The 25035-nt window shown below is 43.4% G+C and overlaps 1 protein-coding gene across 1 annotated transcript in view; it reads right to left on the reverse strand.

Moving 5' to 3' along the window:
• LOC110535591 (ubiquitin-protein ligase E3C) overlaps positions 1–23775 on the reverse strand; it is a 40455-nt gene extending 16680 nt beyond the window's left edge. The window contains exons 1-19 of the mRNA XM_036935319.2: positions 23452–23775; positions 22422–22584; positions 22062–22115; positions 21884–21958; positions 21521–21667; positions 21260–21375; positions 20860–21017; positions 20570–20735; positions 18040–18260; positions 17636–17787; positions 17034–17224; positions 13185–13271; positions 12727–12890; positions 11722–11948; positions 9528–9632; positions 9191–9278; positions 4630–4727; positions 4181–4313; positions 3060–3307 (exon numbers count right to left, since the gene is read on the reverse strand). Coding sequence (XP_036791214.1) covers positions 3060–3307; positions 4181–4313; positions 4630–4727; positions 9191–9278; positions 9528–9632; positions 11722–11948; positions 12727–12890; positions 13185–13271; positions 17034–17224; positions 17636–17787; positions 18040–18260; positions 20570–20735; positions 20860–21017; positions 21260–21375; positions 21521–21667; positions 21884–21958; positions 22062–22115; positions 22422–22490 — 2499 coding nt within the window. The 5' untranslated portion in view covers positions 22491–22584; positions 23452–23775. The remainder of the gene's footprint in view (positions 1–3059; positions 3308–4180; positions 4314–4629; positions 4728–9190; positions 9279–9527; positions 9633–11721; positions 11949–12726; positions 12891–13184; positions 13272–17033; positions 17225–17635; positions 17788–18039; positions 18261–20569; positions 20736–20859; positions 21018–21259; positions 21376–21520; positions 21668–21883; positions 21959–22061; positions 22116–22421; positions 22585–23451) is intronic.
• Positions 23776–25035: the final 1260 nt, after the last annotated feature.

Genomic DNA, 25035 nt, shown 5'->3' on the forward strand with positions numbered 1-25035 from the left:
ACATCTCATTAACTGATTAGACTTCATCAAACGTTGGTCGGTTTATCTACCTACCATCTACTTACACACATTGGTTGGTTTACCATCTAATTACAACATTAGAGGTGCTTGTTGTTTCTGTTAATGCTTGAAGATACCTGGTGATAATAACTACACCCTTGGGTGAGTCTTCCCTAATTTCTAAATTGGTGAGTTCCCGCTGCAAGTACTTTAGCATCTCATTCTTCCATTGTCTGTGACATTAGGCAGGTTCCCATTGACCCAGGTTTATTCCACAAATGCAATGTCGCAAACATTTGTAATGGAAACGGCAGATGCAGGAGAAATAAATGTTTATCCGTTCGCCTGAGTGGATTTTTCTTTTGTTCAACTTTATTGCGACAACTTATGGAAATTGTGTTTTTCAAACAGATTATTATTGCAGAAAAATTTTGAAGGTACGCGAGGCACGTGATGTTACCACATAACTATAAGCTCCACTCAACATTTAATTCTAAATGCACACTGCTTGCAATATCCATTTATTCAAAAATTAAAAATTAAAAAAAATGCTTTTGCAAGACAAGGATTGTCTTGACTTTCAAGAATTACTGAATTGCTTCACATTGCAATTTGAAGTTTCACCATCAAATTGGTTCAGAACTCTAGGCCAACGAGTGCAAGTTGCACCATGTCACAGACCGTGGCGATAAGTCGGCACACACATTTATTAGAATGGCCTAAATGGAAAATATTTTTTGTCCCTGACCCCAAAAAATATTGGTCGAAGATTCGACTGTTGTGTTCTGTTAAAACGTTTATTTTTCCATATATAATAGACACACCCTATGTTTGAATATAATCAACTATATTTAGGCTACTGAACTTGTCTAATGCTTTAAGCACTGCGATTAAAAATAAAACAATATAGCCTAACCAGAAGAAGAAAAATAACTATTCCCAACCCTCCACTGCCCAGTGCTGTTGGTTTTCGCAGATTCTGTCTTTAAGCTCTTGAAGTTACTGGTAATAGGCTACATTAGCGGTCGGCAGCCCTTTCCATTTGGGGTGCCACGTTATCGTACCGTTTCTACTGATCTGCGTGCCAGTTTAATTTCATTTCAACAAGGTCTTCATATCTCAAAATCAATGTCATGTGGTTAATCAAAACTCGATCTAAATGAAAATGATACAAATCTAAACGTAACTTCTATTGCCATTGCCAATACGTAAAAATAGCCTACATAAAGCCAACAAATAAAAACATTGCAGTCTGCAGGTAGAAAATATCCTTATAAAAACAAATATCCCATAAATCACATCTTCAAGGAACTTGAGACATTGTATCAACTATTACGTTGGTCAGCCTGAAGCTTGTGCTAGCAAACTTGAAACATTGTATGAAGTATTTTGGGTCCTCAAGAGTTTCCTGCGCCAGTGTGCTCCGGACACACATAGCTGTAGGCTATTTGCGCAAGGGATAAGAAGTAATCAGGTAGGCCTATTTTATGACGTTTCCACCTGACCAGAGCATGACACCCCCCCATGCTGAGTGGTTATCGAAAGGGAGAGTGCTGGAAAGATATTTACAATAGGCTAGGTTGAGGAAATATTGTCATTCTCAATTAATGTAAAAACAGACTTTGTTAAATTACTGTTTAAGATGAATAAAACATTTATTTTTATTAGAAGCTCCACAGTGATGGTGAGTTAAGACAATCAGAAATAGTATTAGATCCCCAAATGGGCACATTTCTAGGCCTACATTTGTGCGCTGGCCAGGTAGCCTAGGCCTACTTCTATGCATAATCAAGAGCGTGTCCTTAGTCAAGATTGACAGGAGCGCTTCAAACAAAAGAATGAATAAATTGACAACTCCTAAATGGAATTAAGGTTGTGCGCTCTGCAAACAACGTGTTCACTCCTACAATTACAACAGTAAGACTGTAACAATAATATACTGAATGCACTAACAAACGTAGAAAGGATTGGAATTAACGGTAAATGTACTACTGGTGATACTGGGGTGCCATCTCCGAGGCCTCAGCAATGGATTAGTTCAGTCACAGGCGTGAATCAGACAGGTCTCTCATGTGCCATCATTTCTTTCTATATATTTGCCACTGCTCGACTAAAAAATATCTTGGTCGACCAACAGCATATTGACCAAACAATGGACCAGTCGACTAAATGGGGTTAGCCCTACTACTATCCATGCTGGCTTTTGCAGGCTACCTGAGATATGGGGCGGCAGGTAGCCTAGTGGTTAGAGCGTTGGGCCAGTACATGAAAAGTTGCTAGATCGAATCCCTGAGCTGACAAGGTAAAAATCTGTCATTCTGCCCCTGAACAAGGCACTGTTCCTAGGCCGTCATTGTAAATAAAAATGTGTTCTTAACTGACTTCCCTAGTTAAATAAAAACATATATCTTTTTTTTTTTTTTTATGAAACCAATAGGTGGGCCGGGCATACAGGCCATCGCCAGTTTATGGGAAAGGGAAAGTTAGTTGCACAGCTGAATACATTCAACTGAAATGTGTCTTCCGCATTTAACCCAACCCCTCTGAATCGGAGAGGTGGGGGGGGCCTGCCTTAATCGACGTCCACGTCATCGGGGAGCAGTTGTTGTTAGGGGTTAACTGCCTTGCTCAAGGGCAGAACGTCAATTTGCTTAAATGGATAATGGGGAATTTTTTTCTTCAGGTGAAACGTCATTATGTCCTGCTGTTTTTAGATAAGACAGCTCAATGGAAACGCACTCATGGCAGGCAATCTACCTTCTTTTCAAACGTTCTAGATATCATCAAAGAGATCACTGGACAAGTTAATGGAACCTAGCTAGAGGCTCCACTTTACACTGTATTGACTACACAAGAACACTGACTTTTACAGAGACCTGGAAATAGACAGCTTTACCTTTCCCAGTGCAGCCTGGGTGGTCTAGCCCCCCAACAGCACACGTTTGCCCAGCGTCGGCATGGGTTCGAATCCGGCCCACTGCCTTTGTGAAACACTATCTTTTCATTGTCTCGCCTCGATCCAATAGAACACATAAAAATGTTTATATTGATAACGTTACCTTCCCCAGTATCCGTCCCAGGAAGTAGTAGTGTCTGGCGAAGGAGTCTCCCACCAGCATCTGGGCGGTGGGGCTGGGGTAGAGAAGGCCCTCGTTGGTGGTCTTGAAGAACCCCTGGTTGGGGTTGAAGCCCGACTTGAGCAGCTCGTTGAGGAATTCACGGAAGATGCCCCCTCCATCGATGCCCGCCTCGTCCAGGCCGTGGGCGTTGAGCAGGTGCACCCGGATACGTTTCTTCAGGTCCGCCTCTGGATACAGGGGACACGGGGGGAAATGAAGTTAATACAGAAAACATAGAAATATAATATATAGAAAAGGCCTGTTATATTTTACTTCCAGAAATGATGACAAAAATTATAAAAAAGTTTGATTCAATTCCCTTATTCTGACACCTCTTTTGAAAGATCAGAGTATTCTACTCAAAGTAGAAGCACAGTCTACATGGAAATATACATGCATGCAATGTTATGTTATGAACACTTACAATCTAGAAATCTACTGTATATGTAGGGATAAAACGGAAAATATCTATTTCTTCTCCCATTTCCACAGAGACATGATTTCTCTGACCTGAGGAATATTCAAATCAAAGCGTATCAAAAGAGGTCACGTTTCAGCATAATCAATGTGCGTTGGTAAATCAGAGCAGCTATAACATAGAAAGTCACATAAACAATATTGTTTTCAGCCCCTCCAAGGCAAGGTCTCCTACTACTCGCTTTAATCATATGGCCAAACGAGTGCTCTTTTAAATTCAAACACAAAAGAGGGGACTTACAATAACCGATTTCACGCTTTATGCGATCCGTCCGAATAATCACGATCACAATTATGCTTTCGTGAAATCCCACAGTTCCCGAGACCGATGCGAAAGCTAGCCTTCATTTCTAATGGGATCTGTAACCTCGACGACAAAATCTGGATTTTATGGACCACAAATATTAGAAACTGAGGCTGCGTCCCAAAATGTGCACTCGTTCACTACTTTATTATACCAGTAATTTCCATCCAAACGGAAGTGAACAAGTGCATACTTTGGGAGAAAGGAGAGACTATTGGGACGCAGCCCGAGACATTACCCTTCTAACCAAGCTGTATCCCTCCTCAGCCTAACCATGTACCGTTTTCTGGGGAGAGCTTGTCGTAGGCGTCCTCGTAGATGTAGTTCCGTCTGATGGTGACGTTGATCCCGTCCAGAAACGGCCCGTCTCCCTGGACGTCCCGCTTGTCCGCGTATATCAGTCTCTGGAAGATCTTCACCAGGGACAAGCAGGTTTAAATGACTACCTACAGCCAAGCCAGGTTTTATAGGACATCTATACTGACTACATGGACTATTTCTAATGGAGGTAGTAAATAAAGACGATAAAACAATGTAAACAAATGCTATGTGCTTGTTTTCTCTTCAATTGGTTTCTGAGAGGTAAAGTCTGCGAATTCTAGAATAACTAATATAGTGACACATTGATAAATGAGGTGAAAATTAAGTCAGTTGTACAGACTATTCCTCAAGGGTTTGGGTTTTATAACAAGTACATGGAGCAATATTCAGGGCTGAGATGTGGAGCACCTTGACTCGCTCCTCAAAGGGCACGACAAAGGGCAGCTCAGTCAGGATGGCCAAGTGTCTCTCCTCAGACACAGACAGCTGTGGAGGCTCCATCCCCACTAGAATAGAATAAAATAGAACATCCTTTATTTTTCCTCGTCTCCAACAACAATACAGTAGAGTCCTGCATCTGGTCGGATAACCACGGTTCCCCGCGGTTGATCCGCAACAAAAAAATTGAATCACCAGGCGGGTGAAATGAAAACATTCTTCCTACCCTCTGGGAGGCTCGCAGTTCAGAACAATTATATTGCGGTTCGAAAACGTTTCAAATTAAGATAAAAAGCCAGGAGCTTGTTGTGTTGAATTGTGTTGCAAATTCCATTACGTGAGCGGCGAGGCATACATAGCCTAGGCTTAGGCTGCCAGCCATGCAGTGAGAGTGGAGCAGGGAACTGTCCATTATGTGTGGTGCTGAAACATGCCTAATTTGTCCACGTGCAGTGCTTATGTTCCCTTCTGCCACGCAACAATATGTTGAAAAGTTTATTTTCCCTGACTCCTAGCTCACACGAAAATGGCTAACAGGAGAATTGGAAAGAAAGATGGTGAAATACACCATTGTGTAATATGATGGTGAATGATGGTTATGATGGTGAAATACACCATCGTGGAAACAGGTGCTGCAGAAGTGAAATCCCCGGGTTGGAAGGATTTTGTAGTCATTGTGGACAGGGAGGACAACCACCCAGTAGATGGATACACAGCCTGCAAAAGTGCAAGTAGGTATTTGTTTAGATAATTCAGTTAATTATCAGTTAAAAATGACATTTTATTCAGGCTGTCGTTCATTTAGACCAGAGGTTCCTAAACTTTTTATAGTCCCGTACCCCTTCAAACATTCAACCTCCAGCTGCGTACCCCCTCTAGCACCAGGGTCAGCCACACACACTATACAATACATTTATTAAACATAAGAATGAGTGTGAGTTTTTGTCACAGCCCGGCTCGTGGGAAGTGACAAAGAGCTCTTATAGGACCAGGGCACAAATAATAATATTATAATAATCTGTTATTTTGCTCTTTATTTAACCATCTTACATATAAAACCTTATTTGTTCATCATCAATTGTGAATAACTCACCACAGGTTAATGAGAAGGGTGTGCTTGAAAGGATGCACATAACTCTGCAATGTTGGATTGTATTGGAGAGAATCGGTCTTAAATCAATTTCCACACACAGTCTGTGCCTGTATTTATTTTTCATGCTAGTGAAGGCCGAGAAGCCACTCTCACATAGGTACATGGTTGCAAAGGGCATCAGTGTCTTCACAGCGCATTCTGCCAAGGCAGGATACTCTGAGCGCAGCCCAATCCAGAAATCTGGCAGTGGCTTCTGATTAAATTCAATTTTCACAGAACCGCTTGTTGCAATTCCGATGAGGCTCTCTTGTTCAGATATCGGTAGGAGGCAGGACATGAAAGGGATAACAAATCCAGTTTGTGTCATCCGTTTTGGGAAAGTAACTGCGTAATTGCGCACCCAACTCACTCAGGTGCTTCACTATATCACATCTGACATATATCACATCTGACATTGTCCGTAAATTGAGTTAATTTGCACACAAAAAAATCATACAACGATGGAAAGACCTGTGTGTTGTCCTTGTTAATGCAGACAGAGAAGAGCTCCAACTTCTTAATCATAGCCTCAATTTTGTCCCGCACATTGACTATAGATGCGGAGAGCCCCTGTAATCCTAGATTCAGATCATTCAGGTGAGAAAAAACATCACCCAGATAGGCCAGTCGTGTGAGAAACTCGTCTGACCGCTTGCTTGATGACAAGTGAAAACTTATGGTCAGTAAAGAAAACGTTAAGCTTGTCTCTCAATTAAGAAAAACTTGTCAATAATTTGCCCCTTGATAACCAGAGCACTTCTGTATGTTGTAAAAGCGTTACATGGTCGCTGCCCATATCATTGCATAGTGCAGAAAATACACAAGAGTTCAGGGGCCTTGATTTAACAAAGTTAACCATTTTCACTGGAGTGTCCAAAACGTCTTTCAAGCTGTCAGGCATTCCCTTGGCAGCAAGAGCCTCTTGGTGGATGCTGCAGTGTACCCAAGTGGCGTCGGGAGCAACTGCTTGCATGCGGGTCACCACTCCACTATGTCTCCCTGTCATGGCTTTTGAGCCATCAGTACAGATACCAACATGAGCAGCAGATACTTTTGTCTACATACGGACCCTTAGTGGAATTCCCGTGAGAGAGTAACGGTTAATGTGTTTGGATGTTACTTATTTGACTAGGCTACCTGTATTTGACATTGTGTTGTTATTTCGCTGAACACTAGATGGTTTAATATTATTTTTGGCAGTGAAACAAGGCTACTCAGGTGAGAAAAAAACCTGTTGAAAGACTGTTTGAAAACATTTATACATATATTTAAATATATATCTATAAAAATAAAAGAATGTACCCCCGACAGCATTGCGCGTACGTACCAGTTTTTGACCATATGCAGGCCATATAAAATTTTAACCGGTGCGGCTGGTAAAAGTTTGAGTAGCCTACTAAATGTAGGCTATTTTTGCAGCCTATAGCCTATTAGATTCTGGGAATTGTTGATTTAAGTTTCAATTGAAATTTTAATCTAAATATTGAATGTCATGGTATTGTTTTGTTATGTCGGCTATAGGCTTTCATTAGGTGAGTAGAAGGCTAGTTAGAAGGCTCTTTTTCAAAGAGATCTGAGTTGTCAATGTGCCGCATCGCATCGTGAAAATAAAAAGATAGGCCCTATCGTTCTTAATTTGTGGCATGGTTTACTTTTATCCAAACGCTGAATAGACATGCAGACAAATTCATTCATGCGGGGAATACACTAATAGTTTACTACTCTGGAGTCATAAAAGCAACTAAAGAAATGTATGTTTTATCTGGCAGGTCACGAATCGGCTCTCAGAACAATTCTATGCAGGTGGGTCAGGTTGTGGAGAAAAATCTGTCCTGATGTCAGATATCGGGTGGGGCTCGGAATTGACTTGGCCGGCTCCAAAAAGCTGACCCGTGCATGACTCTACATACAACACAGTACAACGTTAGCTTAAACTGCTCTGTAACAGTCAATCTGTCCGTCTTCTACCCATCCATCTAGTTATTTATTCATTTATCCATCCATCTTCACTTCATGAATTAACCCATCTATCCACACTATCCTAGCATTCATCAATCTGATTCGCCATCTAGTTATCTATCCATCCATCCGGCTCTAATTCATCCATCTAATAAAAGCCCAATGTAGGGCTTCCTAAAAGCCCCATGTAGGGTTTCCATGACCACACAGTGTTCGGATAGATGCTGACCAGGCCGCACCGAGGTTTCTCTTTCCCACTACCAGAATCGAAACCCCACACTCTTGACCTGCATCTCCCTAATGACAAACACTGAACAGAAAAACCCAGACGCGTATTCATGGAGGGGGCCACACCCAGATAACCAAATCCTTCCATTTCTCCAGTTTCCCCCCATCCTGCATGCCTGCTAACCCTACTCCCTACCTGACTACAAACCTGCTTGGCCCCCTCTCTCCACCCAGCTGACTGTTTACAGGCAGCCCATTAAAGAGTGCTCAATCTTGCCACAATTCCCCGTTCCTCACTAACACACTTTCAATTAACGCAACTGTGAACTGCCCGTCCAACATGCCCGGACATTTCCATTAAGTGGACGTTTGTTTTGTATTAAACTCGTCATTCGGAACCGTTTAGAACCAAAAACTGTCACAAAAGAAAAGTTAAACCGCCATTCTCCACCCCTTCATTGTCTCCCTTGGAGCTCAATTCTTCTGCTCAATTAGTCAATCCCATCTGCATTTCGCCCATCAGGTTTCCATCTTTGAGGAGAAATATGGCCCGGAGTGGTCAATACGTTGGCCATTCATCACCCGAGGGGCCTGTCCATTTAAGGAAATGAAGAAAGGGCAGACGAATATACAACCAGATGTGGCTGCGCTCATCAGGACTCTCAGGCTAATTGAATTGATCCAGGTATCGGGGCTGGCTGGAGTGGCATTAGGCAGATCATACACGCATTGTTTCTGTTTGTTTTCACACCAGGTCTCTCTGCCGGAGACCCGCGATGCAGCTCTAAATTAAAGGGCATAAGAGCCTGGTTGTCTCTCTCGACCCATTGCCCTCCCTGGCACTTCGCTGAGGCATTTTGGAGTGACTCGAAGGAAAACAACAAACCTGAGGTTACAGCGGAGCTGACCTAAGCGCTTCATTTACCAGAGGTCACACAGTGTTCCCTGTACCCCAATTAGGGTGTTTCACTGTACTTCTAAAAAGCTGTGACAACCATCAGTGGTTGGTTAATGCCAAAGACACGTATTACTAAGACAGGGAACTGTTCATGTTTCCCATAGGAAAACATGACACACTTCCCCCCCCCCCATGCGAACACCAGCTGGATATGCACAGTTATATACCAGATAGCTAGGATGCACAGGGTTTCCCACCGTCATTGTTAATGCATAACAGGAACTACTTTTTGGGGCTACTATATTGCATCGTACCATCCAGTGTGGACTGCAGGGGCCCGATGCGTCCCATCCTCCGCGTCCTCCACACGTGTCTGGCTGACGGGACGTACAACTGGGTCACCTGGAGGGGGACGAGCACGGCTCCAGTCAGCAGGACCACACTAACAACATCCTACATAGGGCATAACGTGGACCCGACACATGGCCTGACAGTATGCCACAGGGACTATGTATGGTCACTTCCCAGTATTTTTGTATTGCATGTATTATAAATGTATTGTTTCAGTGTATTTTGTATGCTGACCTCACAAAATGAATGTCCATGTAATTGGACATAAAAATTGGACGTAATGGCCGAGAGCACGGTTACCTTATCTGCTCGGATGTTGACCTCTTCAGCCAGCCAATGGCCTGCTGGACAGAATGGTCGTCTGATGTCACGAGCCTTCACCATCTTTACCAAGTTAGTGATGACCTGCAAAATAAATAGCAATAAACAACAAATAAAAGTGAGAGTTGTTGGGATATTTATTCCTGTCCAGTACGTCAATAACAAAAAAAATGTAATCTTGTACTGTCCTGTCCTAAAAACAGGTTCCTGTACTGTCCTGTGAAAAACATAGATTTGTTGCCTCCTATCCCATGTCTTACTGTGTGCAGTGTTGGGATATGAATGTTAGACAGAAGTTGATAAGTACTCCACTGTAAAGACTGAACTTGTCACGTCTATATTGATCCTTTCCATAATCTCACTCCACAGTCATTACCGGCACTAGCTAAGAGGAGTAGTCAGACACGTAATTACCTTGAAACAACTGAACACAATAAGCAGGCAACACCGTTTGAATGGAAATGTTGTTGTTTTTTTTAAACGCACAACCTTTTCATGCGGGACTCGATCAATCTCGCGATCAGCGACGACTGGAGTCGGTATTCTCAGTAATAATGGGGAGTGCAAAACACTGTTCGTGGCGCGGACGATGGGCTCGGAGACTTAGCCCCTTACTCCGAGGAATGAATAAGCATTCCTTAATTAGCCCATCGGGTTAAGTGCACACCTTAATGGGGCTTCCTCAAACTCCACCATGACATCCCTCTCCAAACATAGCCAAGAAGAGAAGGTCCATTAGCAATATTAATACAAGCTTAGTTGATCATTTTCATTAAATTAACTTCTTTCAATTATATAGATAGCTCGACAATGGGGGTGATAAAAGATGGTCGAGGGACGGCTGATGACTCGAACCAAACATTAGCGTGTTAGGGGGTCAGCGGCGTTAAAGCGACTGTAAATCCAGCCCCGTTCAATTTGGAAAATGCCTTTCCTCTGCTCTCCCACTTCTTTAATGGGTCGTTTTAGCTGACGGTGTTCGCGCTCCTCGGTCTGTTATGAAATTCCTGCCGCATTTGTACACGGCCAACACCTCGGCTGAAAGAAAGCATCGCTCACCTTCGAGGTCCTCTCTCAAATTCAAAGCCAGGAACGAAGTCGCTTAATTACCGTTTCAGGGAAAGAGAGAGGAGGAGGGAGAGGGGGAGGATAGAGTGAGGGAGAGAGGTAAAGTTGAGAGAGAGAGAGGCCTGACGAGTGGCGAATTAACCTCATGTTGTTATCTGCCTCATTTCCTTTCAGTAAACAGACAATGAATGTCCTCATTCAACCCCCTTTGCTCTTCCTGGTGTGAATTTAGCCATGCATGCTCTGTTGCTGATCGACACATTTTTGTAAAAGCTATTTTGAGAAACCAAAGTCAAAATAAGACATTTTAAAGGCACAGTGCAGTCAAAAACATGGTTTTTCTATGTTCATATATATTTCCACACTATGAAGTTGGAAAAATATTGTGAAAATTATGATAATGCCCTTTTAGTGTAAGACCAGTTTGAAAAGACCAACTTAAACTTCAGCCTGTTTTAGTGGGATGGTGTTTTGGCTTTCCATGGTGATGTCACTATGCTGTAAATTAGTTAATAGACCAATAAGAGAGTTCCAAACCTCTCTGCCAATAACAGCTATTTTTCAGTTTTCCCATCCCCACTCTAACCACTTCCAGACAGTCCTAACAAAAGTCTTGCTTGAGAAATAGCTCTTTGCTAAGAAGCCATTTTTGCTTCTTTTTGACCATTAAGTAAGGTACTTTATTGTTACCCAGAAATTATGTGATAGTGTAATAACGGCTGCATTGTGCTTTTAAAAAGAGGGCATTCAAAAGGACACTGAATACACTAGCATGTAACCATTTTCCAAATCCGTTACAAGAGTAAGGACTCAAGCCAGTTGGGAGGCATCTAAATGTTGGATTATGAAACAAGTTTTCTGATTTAGTTTGTAAACATAGGACCGTATCAAAACCCTCAATTAGATGTGGAGCCACTGCCTGGGTCGCATTCACTAGGAGTGAAACGGAAGCAAATGGGTCAAAAAAGGGAGGGACTACCTGAACTTTGTTCAATAAGAAAGCTTGTATGCGTTTCCCATTGCAAAATGTTTTGCTACAGTGAGACTAATGAATATGACCCCGAATATGACCCTGACCATGCCAGGGCGATGGGTGGCCATTCACCTTGAAGAGCTGGACCCAACGTTTCTGCTCGGCCTGGATGCGCTGCTGCACCTCTGTGTTTGTCTTGACCCCCACGCTGCGGAAGGCGGCCATGTACTCCTCGCGGTGCTCCGTCTTGGTCTCTGGGTAGGCCAGCTTGATAATGCCCAGACAAGCGTCTCTTAGTAATCGAGACAGGGTGACCAGCTCGGACAATGTGAACGGCATCATGGACGTATTGCTGTGGCCTGAAAATGGGTGGACAGGAGGAATGGACGGTTGTTCACTGAATATTACACACATTTGTGAGACTATCCATCTGGATAAAAAATATACTGAGTGTAAAAAAATAAAAATCCATGATATAGGTTCAACCTGTGTTCACCTGGTCAGTCTATGATCCCTTATCAATGTCACCTCTTAAATTCACTTCAAATCAGAATAGATGAAAGGGAGGAGATAGGTTCAAGTATTTTTCAGCCTTGAGACAATTGAGGCATGGATTGTGTATGTGTGCCATTCAGAGGATGAATGGGCAAGACGAGATTTGAAGTTTCTTTGAACAGAGTATGGTAGCAGGTGCCAAGCGCACCAATTCGTGTCAAGAACTGCAATGCTGCTGGGTTTTTCACACTCAACAGTTTCCCAAGTGTATCAAGAATGGTGCACTACCCAAAGGACATCCAGCCACCTTGACACAACTGTGGGAAGCATTGGCGTCAACATGGGCCAGCATCCCTGTGGAACGCTTTGGACACCTTGTAGAGTCCAGGCCCTGACGAATTGAGGCCGTTCTGAGGGCAAAAAGGGGGTGCAACTCAATATTAGGAAGTTGTCCTTCATGATTTCAACACTCAGTGTACATGTGTAGAAGTCTTTAAATTCAAAGTAAAATACAATGTCAGCGGCACCCTGATTCAAAACAAGAGGCAGGTGATTTTGAGACTCGGTCTGCGTCCAAAATGGCACCCTATGGGCCCTGGTCAAAAGTAGTGCATAGGGAATAGAACAGAGGGAGTGGCCTACCATGACCTTCCATGGGGTAGCCAAAGAACTCGCTGTCGTGCACAGAGATGAGCGAGTGACTGAAGAGGGAACTGAAGAGATAGAAGAGGGGAATGATGCGATTGGAGTCTTCCAGAGACATGGGAGACCCCCGGGAGATGACCTGCAGCAGCGGAACCATGGACCTGGGGGGGGGGGGGGAAGAAAAAGAGAGACTCGCTATATTTACCTAGGAATTTATGCCAACGGGGCACATTGAATTGGCTTACATTCGCCGACAGCCCACAAGGTCTGTCACTGTGTTCAGGGCTGCATATATCAAGAGTCTCAAAGCAGGAGTTCAGATTTAGGATCAGTTTGGCCTTTTAGATCACAGTGAATAAGATGACACGGACAGGGGTGGACCTGATCCAAGATCAGCACTCCTAAACCGAGACGCTTGATACATACAGCCCCTGACCGACATTCAATCAACTCACCCTGTAATCATTTTGGTAGTCATGGACTGTATCAGGTGCCAGAGATGTCTCAGGAAACGTGCGTTGAACGCTAAACTGTACAGAAGCCTGGAGGGGACAAAATAAAAAAAGACAGGCCTAAAAAGATACATATGTCAAAACGGTTGACAATGTACTCGTCTGTCTGTAAACATATAAATCGCTCTGCCTCGATGCCCTCCAAAGCGGAGATCGTCAACATTGACCAATTAACTAGAGGACACAAATAAAGATGGAAAAAATACTAGTAAAAGCTGTTGAACCGCAGCATCCCCCAGGAATCTTCCTACTTGGCCCTTTCTCTCCTCCTTCATTCTCCGCTCTCCCTTTTCCGTGACGAAAAAAGATTAAACGACCCATTAAGCTTTATTTAGACAAGGCACCTTCCATTAGTAAACTAGTTGCTGGCGAGGAGGAGCTCGGCCCTGGGTCATAAACAGGCCCTCTGGCTTCCTGCAGGAGCCCCATTTAACTTAATGGCAACGATGGGGACAATAGAGGAGAGGGGATGGGGGGGGCATAGCCCTCACAATGACCTCGGCGCGCCAGCACGCTTCCACACTCTCCCTAAATTACATGAACACAGGGGAGGGAGGGAGGGGGTGGGTGAGCCACTGGCTGCATCACGATGGCAACCTATTCCCTATAGTGCCCTGGTCAAAAGTAGTGCACTATGTAGGGAATAGGGTGCCATTTGGAACGCTCCCACTGGGCCCTCATCCCGACACGCCGGCCGGCCGGCCTAACTAACGGCCCATAGCACCAGAGTGTGAAGGTGCTCGATTGTGTGTGTGTTTCTTTAACACCGAGGGTTAACAACAGGTAACGCCAATGCAGTAATTCAGCTTAAAACAAAATATAAGCCCCTTGCTTATAAATGGGCCTCTGTCAAATGGGATAGGGTATTGTCACCTATAAGGAAGCCTGTTAAGGACAGGAAATCTCCTTCTATTCACATGTTGAGAGGTAAAGGTTGATGTAATGCATTGATGTTAATCACCTCTTTTTAATCCTAAACAACTAGCAAAATACAACCAAAAAAAAAAAACCTAAACCCTATTAAAATGTGGAACAAATACTTTTTTTTAAAGAAGTAACAAAACAAGAGACGATGCAAAACAAGTGTCTGTAACTCATGAAAGAGAAAACAAAACAGAGAGATATGGTTTTAAAGCTGATCTTGTAAAAAAAAAAAACTTGACAGAACAGAGAGGGGGAATGGGAAGTGGATGGAATCTCACATAAATAAACTAATGTTGGTGTCGGCCTCCAATCTCTAGGAGTGCATCCAAATTCCCTATATAGTGCACTACTTTTGACCAGGGCCCATAGGGCTCTGGTCAAAAGTCGTGTACTATATAGGGAATAGGGTGTCATTTAGGAAATGTTCACCATTGAGCAGCAGAGATTATTTGAAAGGCTGAAAAATGTAAATGATCCTTCTGGGGGGGGGTAAAACGAGTGACAACTCTCTATATGTTTGATAAATCGTTTCTGCCAAGGCCCCCCATCCGTCAGTACAAAAGAGGACGGGAGCCGGGTATAGCATAGTGCTCTGGGCCTTTACAGTGTGCGGCCGGGTGTTTGATTGAAATGGGCAACAGAGCAATAAAATGCTGACTGACAGCCTGATATACGGCCTGCCAGAAACCAAAGCTCCATTTCAATCAGGAAATGAAGGCACTAATAAATACAATCACAGGCATCAAAAAGGGTTGTGTGTGTGTGTGTGTGTGTGTGTGTGTGTGTGTGTCCATAAAAATGACCTTGATGGCCAAAACAGATTATTTTATGTAGACATAATGAAAGAATTTACGTATGCTCGCAGAAATAGAGAAAACTAGGCAAAATAAAAGGGAAAGGGCTCGATTCAATCTGAACCACTGAAGAGCTGCGCTACTGCGCGATAGCACTGTAATGTTCCTGCTTTAGAGGAGATTGCATTCACGGTAAACGCTGCATATGTCAGCTCAATCGAAAATGACCTTAAATAGTAATTTGATAATAACTTGCTTTATTTATGTTAAACTAGCTTAATTCATAAGGGCCTGCGAGTTAGTGCCAGTGGTAGAAAGAGTGTGTTCTCATTGCCCAAGCGTCATTATCTCATGTCAACTCCACAATCACATCAAGCGCTCAAAAACTAATTAAGGACAGAGGCTTGCTAGCACTTACAGTTGTCAGTGAAGATCAGTTGGGGACAGCGAGCCACCTCAGGCCGAGGCTAAGTAACATATCAGTGAAATTACAACAAATACCAAACATTAATCAATTCACTTGAAATTATACCCATTTGGCCTCCCAACAACAAAGACAAAGAGTATAGCAACCAAAACAGTTTGAATTATTTATTTATTTTAATCTTAAATCGCATGATTAAATCTGAAGTAAAAGATCTTACTGAAAATACAGGGCCTACATATTAGAGCTCTAATAAGAAGAAGGAAGCAAAGAAAAAGATACAGATTTATCCGAGGCATTGCGCTGGGCTGGCCGTCGGGCACGAGGTGGGAGACGGGAGGGCCGGGCTAGGCAGACAAGCTCTTTTTTTTAAACGCAGTAAATCAGGCCCGGGATGCAATTTGCTCCCTTTAGCCTCTTGTAAAGGTATCCCATCCACTTCGCCACTAATTAATCTTCCTCAGTGAGCTAATTATTTTGTACAGATATCCGATAATGATGGAGGACAAGAGGTAAAATTTATGGTAGAAGCAGTTGGACGAAAGGAAGCTGTAAAAATGAGAGAAAATACTTAGGGAGGATTCTAGGCCTTTTCCAACAACTGATTTGGTAAGCAAATCGATGCATCTTCTCTAGTATCGTTTTTGAGAGACATTTGGTTTCTAAAGGTTAGCTTGAATGTTGCCTGAATCAAGTCTAGCATGAGATGAGACAGGATTGTATTCCTTAGTGCACACCATTCCTAACCGTCACAAACATGTATGCAACTTAAAACGTTTCGCAACGAAGATGAGGGTTTCTTATCGGACAAATTCAGCTAGACATTCCTCCCGTTCCAGCCTGTTTGCTTTCGTTTGGTTTCTAGTGAATACGACCCAGGTAACTCTCCAGCCCTAAACAATAGCCACATTCTTTGTTGCCCACCCTGTAAAAGGTGAGAACAACGCATCAGTAATGATAACACGCTCGCTCTCTCATCCCCACAGTACGGACAGGTAGTGTCTTCCATTGGCTCTACTAACTATTAACCAGAGGAGTTGACAGAGACCCTCAGTGTGTGCCATAAAGCCCAGGGAAGACCCCCCCCCCCCCGTCTCACATCCACATCCTGCCCTTATGCAATCAACCCAATCAGCCAGACCAGGGCTAATTACCCTAATCAAGGAGTGACAGCTTCAGAGCTTCCCTGACATCCTAGTACTTCCTCCACCGGTTGTAAACGCCACTAGGGTGAAGACGACAGATAATGGCTGTGCTTCTTCATCGCTATTCACATTAGTTGCTTACAACTTTAAAATACATGCTGATTCGGAACACCCACTTTCATGATGTCAAAAAATTATTTTTTTTAAAAAAGGCTTCACATCAAGTTCCTGCAAAATGACTTAAAAGGCTAAATATTCATTAAAATTCTAGTGAAAGAAAGGTTTTTGAAACAACTAAATGAAAGGATTCAAATAAAACAAAAGTGGTTAAACTAGCACCGTAGATACATGTGAAACACCAAGGTGTGGCACCCTATTCCCTTTGTAGTGCACTACTTTTGACCAAGGCCTGTAGGGCTCTGGTCAAAAGGAGTGCACTATATAGGGAAAATGGTGCCATTTGGGGATGCATTCAATGTAACTAGATCCGATGCAGAACACTGACCTGACTTTAGGCACCATCATGCGGTGCTGCACCATGAGAGTGTGGCAAATGGAGGCCATCATGGTGAAGACCTCTTCGCTGGCAGAGTCCCTCCACACCAGGTTGAGCAGCGCGTTGGTCTGCTGCTTGGTGTCCAGTTTGTGGACACACTCCTCCGTGATCAGCTGCACCGATATCCGATAACCGTCGTGCTGGAACGAACGAGAACACACAGAATAGGTGTGAGTGAGATGTTCCAGTAAGTATAGCAGGGCCTGTATTCATAAAGCCTCAGTAGGATCTGTTCTGCCATTTAGATCATAATGGAGCAAATCGTTTGGCCAGGGGCAGACCTGATCCCAAATCAGCCCACCTACTCTGAGACGCTTTATGAATACGGGCCCCGGTGTTTATAATGAGGTGCCTAAAGGCAGTGCGGATAAGGCTGTAGTCTGCTACTCGTGTGTTACACCTGTATTCAGATGTTAGCCGTTTTCATTTGAGTGTTGCCTGTGAAGTAAAAGGGCATTTTCTGAACTATATGCGTTACCTGAAACCTGCAGAGTCCTATCCCTGGATTTCGCTCTGTTACCTGTAGTGACACATTAATGGTAGCTAGCTACCTGTGTGGACGGAGCCTGGATGTCAGTGTCCTCCTCGTCCTCAGAGTCACTTATGACCTCCGGCCTGCTGGTGCTCTCTGACACGGGAAGGAGAGGTAGGAGGGTCTGCAGAGCACGCAGGTATAGCTGGAGGCCCTCCTCTGATAGGGAACCTGCACACATACACACAACATTACTACAAAACACTCCCTATCGCCATAGATTTTGTTTCTGGTCATTCCCTCCAAATCCTCTTGTCAGTGTATCTGCTGGTACACGAGAGTACTATTCCCCACACACTGTACACAAAGACTGTGTCCCAAATGGCACCCTATTACCTAGACAGGGCTCTGTGTAACGTAGTGCACTATGGGAATAGGGTGCCATTTTGGAAGCAACAGGAGCGTATCCCTGACAACACTTACCCAGGCACGTCTCCCCGGCTGAGAGGACAAAGTAGAAGAGCCACGGCGCCTGTTTCTGCGCCGCTGCGGAGGAGACTACAGTGGCCTGCAGGGAGCCCAGGAAGGCCTCAAAGGGGAAGTGGAGGCGCGGGTCGGACAGCGCCGGAATAAAGAAGTGAAAGATCTGCTCCGTGAACGGTGCCGAGATGAACTCCTCCGTGAAGGCTGCAAACACAAACTGCCTGTGGAACCAGAGAGAGAGGGAGGGAAATTGATTGTCATTACACAAACGGCTGGAGTGGAGCCGCGTACATTATCCACATTGTAAAATGAGTTGGTTTTAAAATGTGAAGCAAGGGGGTGGCAGCATCATGTTGTGGGGGTGCTTTGCTGCAGGAGAGACTGATGCACTTCACAAAATAGAGGGCATCATGAGGATGGAAAAAATATGTGGATATATTGAGGCAAAATCTCAAGACATCAGGCAGGAAATTAAAGCTTGGTCGCAAATGGGTCTTCCAAATGGACAATGACCCCAAACATACTTCCAAAGTTGTGGCAAATTGGCTTAAGGACAACAAAGTCAAGGTATTGGAGTGGCCATCACAAAGCCCTGACCTCAACTTATAGAAACTTTGTGGGCACAACTGAAAAAGCGTGTGCGAGCAAGGAGGCTACAATCCTACACCAGCTCTGTCAGGAGGAATGGGCCAAAATTCACCCAACTTATTGTGGGAAGCTTGTGGAAGGCTACCCAAAACGTTTGACCCAAGTTAAATAATTTAAAGGCAACGCTACCAAATACTAATTGAGTGTCTGTAAACTTCTGACCCACTGGGAATGTGATGAAAGAAATAAAAGCTGAAATAAATCACTCTCTCTACTATTATTCTGACATTTCACATTCTTAAAATAAAGCGGTGATCTTAACTGACCTAAGACGGGGAATTTTTACTAGGATTAAATGTGAGGAATTGTGAAAAACTGAGTTTAAATGTATTTGGCTAAGGTGTATGCAAACTTCCGACTTCAACTGTATACTTATATTATTTTTTTAACCCCTTTTTCTCCCCAATTTCATGGTATCCAATTGGTAGTTACAGTCTTGTCTCATCGCTGCAACTACGGTACGGACTCAGGAGAGGGGAAGGTGGAGAGACGTGCGTATTCCAAAACACAACCCAACCAAGCCGCACTGCTTCTTGACACAATGCCCACTTAACCCGGAAGCCAGCTACACCAATGTGTCGGAGGAAACACCGCACACCTGGCGACCATGTCAGCGTGCACTGCGCCCAGCCCGCCACAGGAGTCGATAGTACGCGATGGGACAAGGACATCCCTGCCGGCCAAGCCCTCCTCTAACCCGGACGACGTTGGGCCAATTGTGCGCCTCCCCATGGGTCTACCGGTCGCAGCCGGCTGCGACTCGAACCCAGAATCAATAGTGGCACAGCAATGTAGTGCCTTAGACCACCGTGCAACTCGGGAGGTCAGTTCACTACATACATGATAATGATATTGGATTAAGCTACTGATCACAAATCAAAATGTACAAATATGTGACAATTAAACATATGAACAGCTTAGATTCCACTATAAATTGTTTTTAAAGGGATAACTAAGTATTTTGTTCACACTGTTAATACAATCCCCAAAAAGTCAGTTGTCAAGTTTTCAAGATGGAGCACTTTCCGGACAGAGCCAAAATACAGTTTTTTGAGTAAAGTTATTCTTTAAACTCATTACCCAAACAGGGACAATAGAGTGATCGAGAGAGTAGGTGTCTCCTCCTTTCAGCTCTGTGAGTGCCCCAATATTGTCTTGTCAAACAGAGCTCTTTTTACTGAGTCACTCACACATCTGGTGGCCCCGGTCAGATAATTAATTATCTGTTGGAGTAAGTGTGTACACAAGTTTCTCACACCCAGTCTCGGCTTTTCTTCAAAAAGAAAAGAACGCCCCCCTCGTTTGTAATTCAGAATGTTTCAAATTGAGAGCAAATCGTCAATATTCTGTACTCCCGAGTCTGGATCAGTTTTATTGCTCGTTGTAAACAGGTTGGTGAAGCAATTACGGTGTCTCCGTCAACTCAAAGGACAAGCAAATGCCCAAAGTTTACATTACCGGTTTACTGGACAATCTTAACAGCATACGCCACAGACAAAGGCATTCCGCTCGTGGCTTCTCACTGTGCTCTTTCCCACATGCTCAGCAGTCGCTGATGCCGAGAGGCTTTGTGTGTGAGGGTGTTTTTATATGTTGGAGGTGAACCTTTTAAGGGGTCTGGCTTTAGCAAAAAAGGGCCTTCTCTCTCTGTGTGTGTGTGTGTGTGTGTGTTCTGGTTAGTTTTAGGGTATGTGCGCGTTTGACTGTTCTGATGTGACCGTTTTGGTTTTACAGACGCTACGGCTGCTGTTATAGTAGGGTGAAGTTGCCCCTAGACACTGATCTTGGGACAGTTTATATTTTTCCCCACTAATGGTTAAGGTTAGGATTGGGGGGGGGGCTGATCTGTACCTAGGAAAAACGTATCCCCGGAGTGTTATACCTTGCGCCTGTTGTGCAGGAGGAATAGGTAAAGTGCAGGGGCTTCAGAGTGTGCTCCAGCAGTGTGCCTGCCAAGGGGATCGCGTGCACTCCAGAGGGAGCATCACTGTACTCCAGACTGGAAGGGAGCTTGTGATTCACTAGAATATAAAGCGACCTGTAGTATCCTGAGAGAGAAAGAGTCAAGACAAAATGAAAGAGAGCTGATTCAAATTCAATGTGGCTTGAAAATTAGCATTAACCAAACAAAATGTTATAGTGCACTTCCACAGATATCCTTGTGATATTTACCTTTCTGTACCATATAGTGCAAAATCTGCTCGATTAACGATGCCACACAATTAACGTCTTGAAGGACAGGGAGATAGGTTCTCTCTGAGGAATAGATCTCCAGCATCCTCATGGGAACGGCAACATTCAAACTGTCATCCTTGCAGGTTTGCAGAAGTCTAGGAGAGAGGTGGAAAAAGGGTGTTAAGGTGGTGCAACACACTTCATCGATTTGTTCGCAAAATGCATTCATGGATGTAGAGTGAAGTTGCCCTTAGAAGCTGATCTTGGGTCAGTTGTACATTCTTTCCACTAATAGTTAAGGTTAGGATTGGATGAGGGGAAGCTGATCCTAGATCTGTACCTAGGTGAAACTTCATCCCAGAGCGCATTCATGAAGAATAGGTGTAGGCCCCATTACCTGCAGCAGAAGCCCAGGACCCTCTTGATCTGAAACACACACGTCTGTCTTTCGGGCCCCGCCAGCAGCTTCACAAACTGCCCATTGTATTTCACTAGGTTCTGACAAATCCATATCTACAGAGACACAGACAGAAATGTTGTGTCATGTTCCCACACGCAAAACGTACATTTGAGTCATTTTAGCATTTAGACTTCACATTTTGACACAAGTTTTTCATTAGTTCAACAACACGTTTGCCCAAAAACCATCAGTCCTCACCAATCTCTGAGAGTCCTCACTCTGTCTATAGAAAAATAGCAGTTGCCTTGTTAAGAGACTAAGACTGGCAGCGTCGGAGATTGGCGGTCCACCTTCTGACTGTGCCTGACAGACGCAGCGGTCAAAGTTGCCCCTCTGGATGGCATACTGGAAAACACCAGGGTCAGAGGTCAAACACAAACCGTTATAGCGATGATCCCTTGATAGATACTTCATTGTGTAGACTATCAACATTGCCAGCAGCAATAAAAGGTTATGGAAAAGGGATTGCTGGCAAGATAAGGGAGTGTGGAAGGGAATGGCATTGAAACTGAAGAATGGGTGTTGTCTAATGACTGAGCTTGTTCATATTAGTAGACATACTTGCTGTTTTCGGTCATGGTATCCTCGTATATAGGATTGAATGATAATTGCATTCTTCAATCTTCGTCTTTCATCCTTATTGAATTTGAAAAACAGAGTAAAGTAAATAAATACACAGAGAAAGTAAATAATGATTGGTTGACATACAAAGCTGGACGATTTTACGTCAAAGGACTACCTCTCTTTTTCTCCTTTCCTCTTGTGTCCGGTGTAGGAGAGATGCTTTTTCCTCCTGAAAGACAAAGTATATTAGCCTGGCATGAATAGTAGAAAAGAATAAGTCGCTAGGTTAGCCTAGGCAGACAATCGTCTAGGATTGATGTGCATTCCCGGTAATATGTGTCCCCCGTGGACCAGCTCGTACAAAGGCATACTTTTCTAGTTTTAATGGCGGAAAAAAAACGTGTACTAAAACACAATTTTCTGATTTACGGACAACTTAGGATGTTGCACACAGCGTTGAGCCAAGGGTGTGAAATACAAGTAGTCAGAAAATCCAAAAGTTATACAATTATTATTAATCTCATAGTGGTCTTACCTTTTTACTCGCTCCCCCAAGAGACACCTTGGGTCTTGTTTTGAAATCTCCCTCAAAACTGAAGCTCATGGTTAGACTTTATCAAAGAGATGTTTCTAACCATATATGAAGGATCCTTGTCTTGGTTCAATTCAGGACTTTACAAATTGGGTACTACAGCAATCTGAAAAACAAAGTAAACGAAACATTCCATTCATTTGGTGGCTTGTTGTCTAATTTAGTCCAGTACCGACAACTTGACACCATCCATAATAAAGCATCAATATTAAAGCTGGATAGACACATAGCTACAATTGTTAGCGAACGTTACACTTCCCGCATCTAGAATACTTTTGGAAGGGAAATCGAAAAACAAAAAGAGCAACAACCAGTGGAAAGCGTAACTGACTAGCTAGGCTAACGGTAGCTAGCATGCTTAGCCACAGTAACGTTAGCTAGCTAGCTACAGTAGCTAACGTTGTAAAAATTCCCAAAAGACACAAGTGACTTTGACTAGCTATATAGCTAGCACAACACAGCACCTCTTGTGGGGGAAATCACTGTTGGCTTGTAGATGTCTCTCTAACGCATTAGCTACATTGTCAACCATGTTCCGGTTTTATGTATGTGTTAGTTAGGCAACTTAGTTAGCAAACGTCACTCTTTTGGTTTTCATTGCACAACACCAAAGACAACCCTGGATGATAGGCTAACTGGCTAGCATGCTAGGTTAGCTAATGACTCAGCAGCTTGTGTATACATCGCTCTTGGTGATCTGTCTGCCACTACTTCATACATTCAATAGCATTTGATGTACAGACAACCCCCAAGTTACTTTATTTGTGCGTACATGTAGATGACTCTTTTGACATTATAGCTAGCTAGCCCGTTAGCAAACGTTAGCTGGCCAGCTAACTTTACGGGACAGGTCGCCTTTCTAGCTAGCTAACGCGTTAGTTAACGTTAGTAATCATGGCTATCCTCTTGACATCTTTGTTCTAACAGAAGAAATCGTTTGGACTAAAAAATAAAGTAACTGTATGTTGATTACCTTTGATTAATGGAATGACCAACAGAAATGAAAGAGTACATAAGACTTTTGTGCGATATTAAATGAAACGAAAATGTTTTGTTGGCTCCTTCTCCCCGTCTTTCCAGAAACACAACATAAACGGGTACGTCCTTCTTTAGAATACTGAAATCCGACTGGATACGCGTTTCAATGTTGAAATGCTATTCGCTGAATGCAATGTCAATAAAACACAGTTCGGCAATATTGGATCATCTTCAAGCAGAATCCAAGTGCATTCGTGCCTTGGTCTGGGGATCAACAGGAAACAGTAGATTTTTGTGGATTTGCTATTCAAATCAACATATGGTGATATTCTTTCTAATGCAATAGTAGACCATGGGCCTAGTTCCACTTCAACTAGAAAAGAGAGAAAATATAAATAGTTATATGGTATGCAATACAACGTCAGCTGCACTGACTGTATACTTTCATGAATGGAAAGGAGACCGGTGTGCTTGTCAAACCTGAAGAATCTTGTTCAAAGTTGCATTTAGTCTCTCCACATATACCCTACATAAGACCCTGGCTGTCCTATTTATAGTTTGATTTCAAACTGCTCCTATTCACCCAATCTCCCATTTCTGTTCAGAATGATGTATGAGTCTTTGATTGATTTAATCATGTTTCAGTTTAAAAATAGATTGAACGAACTAATTCTCCTGGAGATACTAAAGTCACTCTCCACCCGCCATTATGTCAAAGAAGGGCAAGCATTTATGACATCTTATATGTGCAGTTAGACATCATAATTGTCAGAAATACCTTTTTGATTGTTACAGTGAGTTACAGACATTTCAGACATTGAGTTGTCAGTTTACCTGCAAACCCCCACACATTTTTTCCATCTTAAACGCTTAACAATTTCGAAAAATCACAAATAGTAGCTTCAATTTCAATAAAAATATTACATTTTTTATTTAACTAGGCAAGTCAGTTAAGAACAAATTCTTATTTACAAAAACGGTCTACCCCGGCCAAACCCGGACGATTCTGGGCTGCCCAATCATGGTAATGTGATGTAGCCTGGATTCGAACGCCTCTTGCACTGAGGTGCAGTGTCTTAGACCACTGCGCAACTCGGGAGTCCACCTTGCACTCGGGTGCGTTCGTAAATTGCCTCCACTGTGTCATAGTGCGCTCTGGGTCGTTCGTAAATTCAAAGTGTTGTCAGATTGTCAGTTTGTAAATTCAGAGCGGTTCGCTCTCGGAGCTTTCAGAGCGCAGACTGGACGATTCTGCGGACGAGGGTTGATCCGTGCGTACTTCTAGACAAAAATGAGCAACACAAGAACACCTCACTTTGACCATTTTACACACCCTGACTACATAAGGTTACATTAAAAATATATATAAGAAAGTTGGTTAGGCTGTTTTCTAGCGTTGGTGACTGTAACTGTGCTGCTGGAAACAATTTAATGACATGTTTTTGCTGACGTTTACCAGACAAGTCGGTTTCTTCTCAATGACGGCCTCTGAACAGTGGGCAGAACGACAGATGTTCACCTTGTCAGCTCGGGGATTCGATTTTACAACCTTTCGGTTACTATTCCAACGCTCTAGCCA

This window comes from Oncorhynchus mykiss, chromosome 11 (assembly GCF_057628025.1).
Source record: "Oncorhynchus mykiss isolate SJ-2025 chromosome 11, ASM5762802v1, whole genome shotgun sequence".
NCBI classification, from domain to species: Eukaryota; Metazoa; Chordata; class Actinopteri; order Salmoniformes; family Salmonidae; genus Oncorhynchus; species Oncorhynchus mykiss.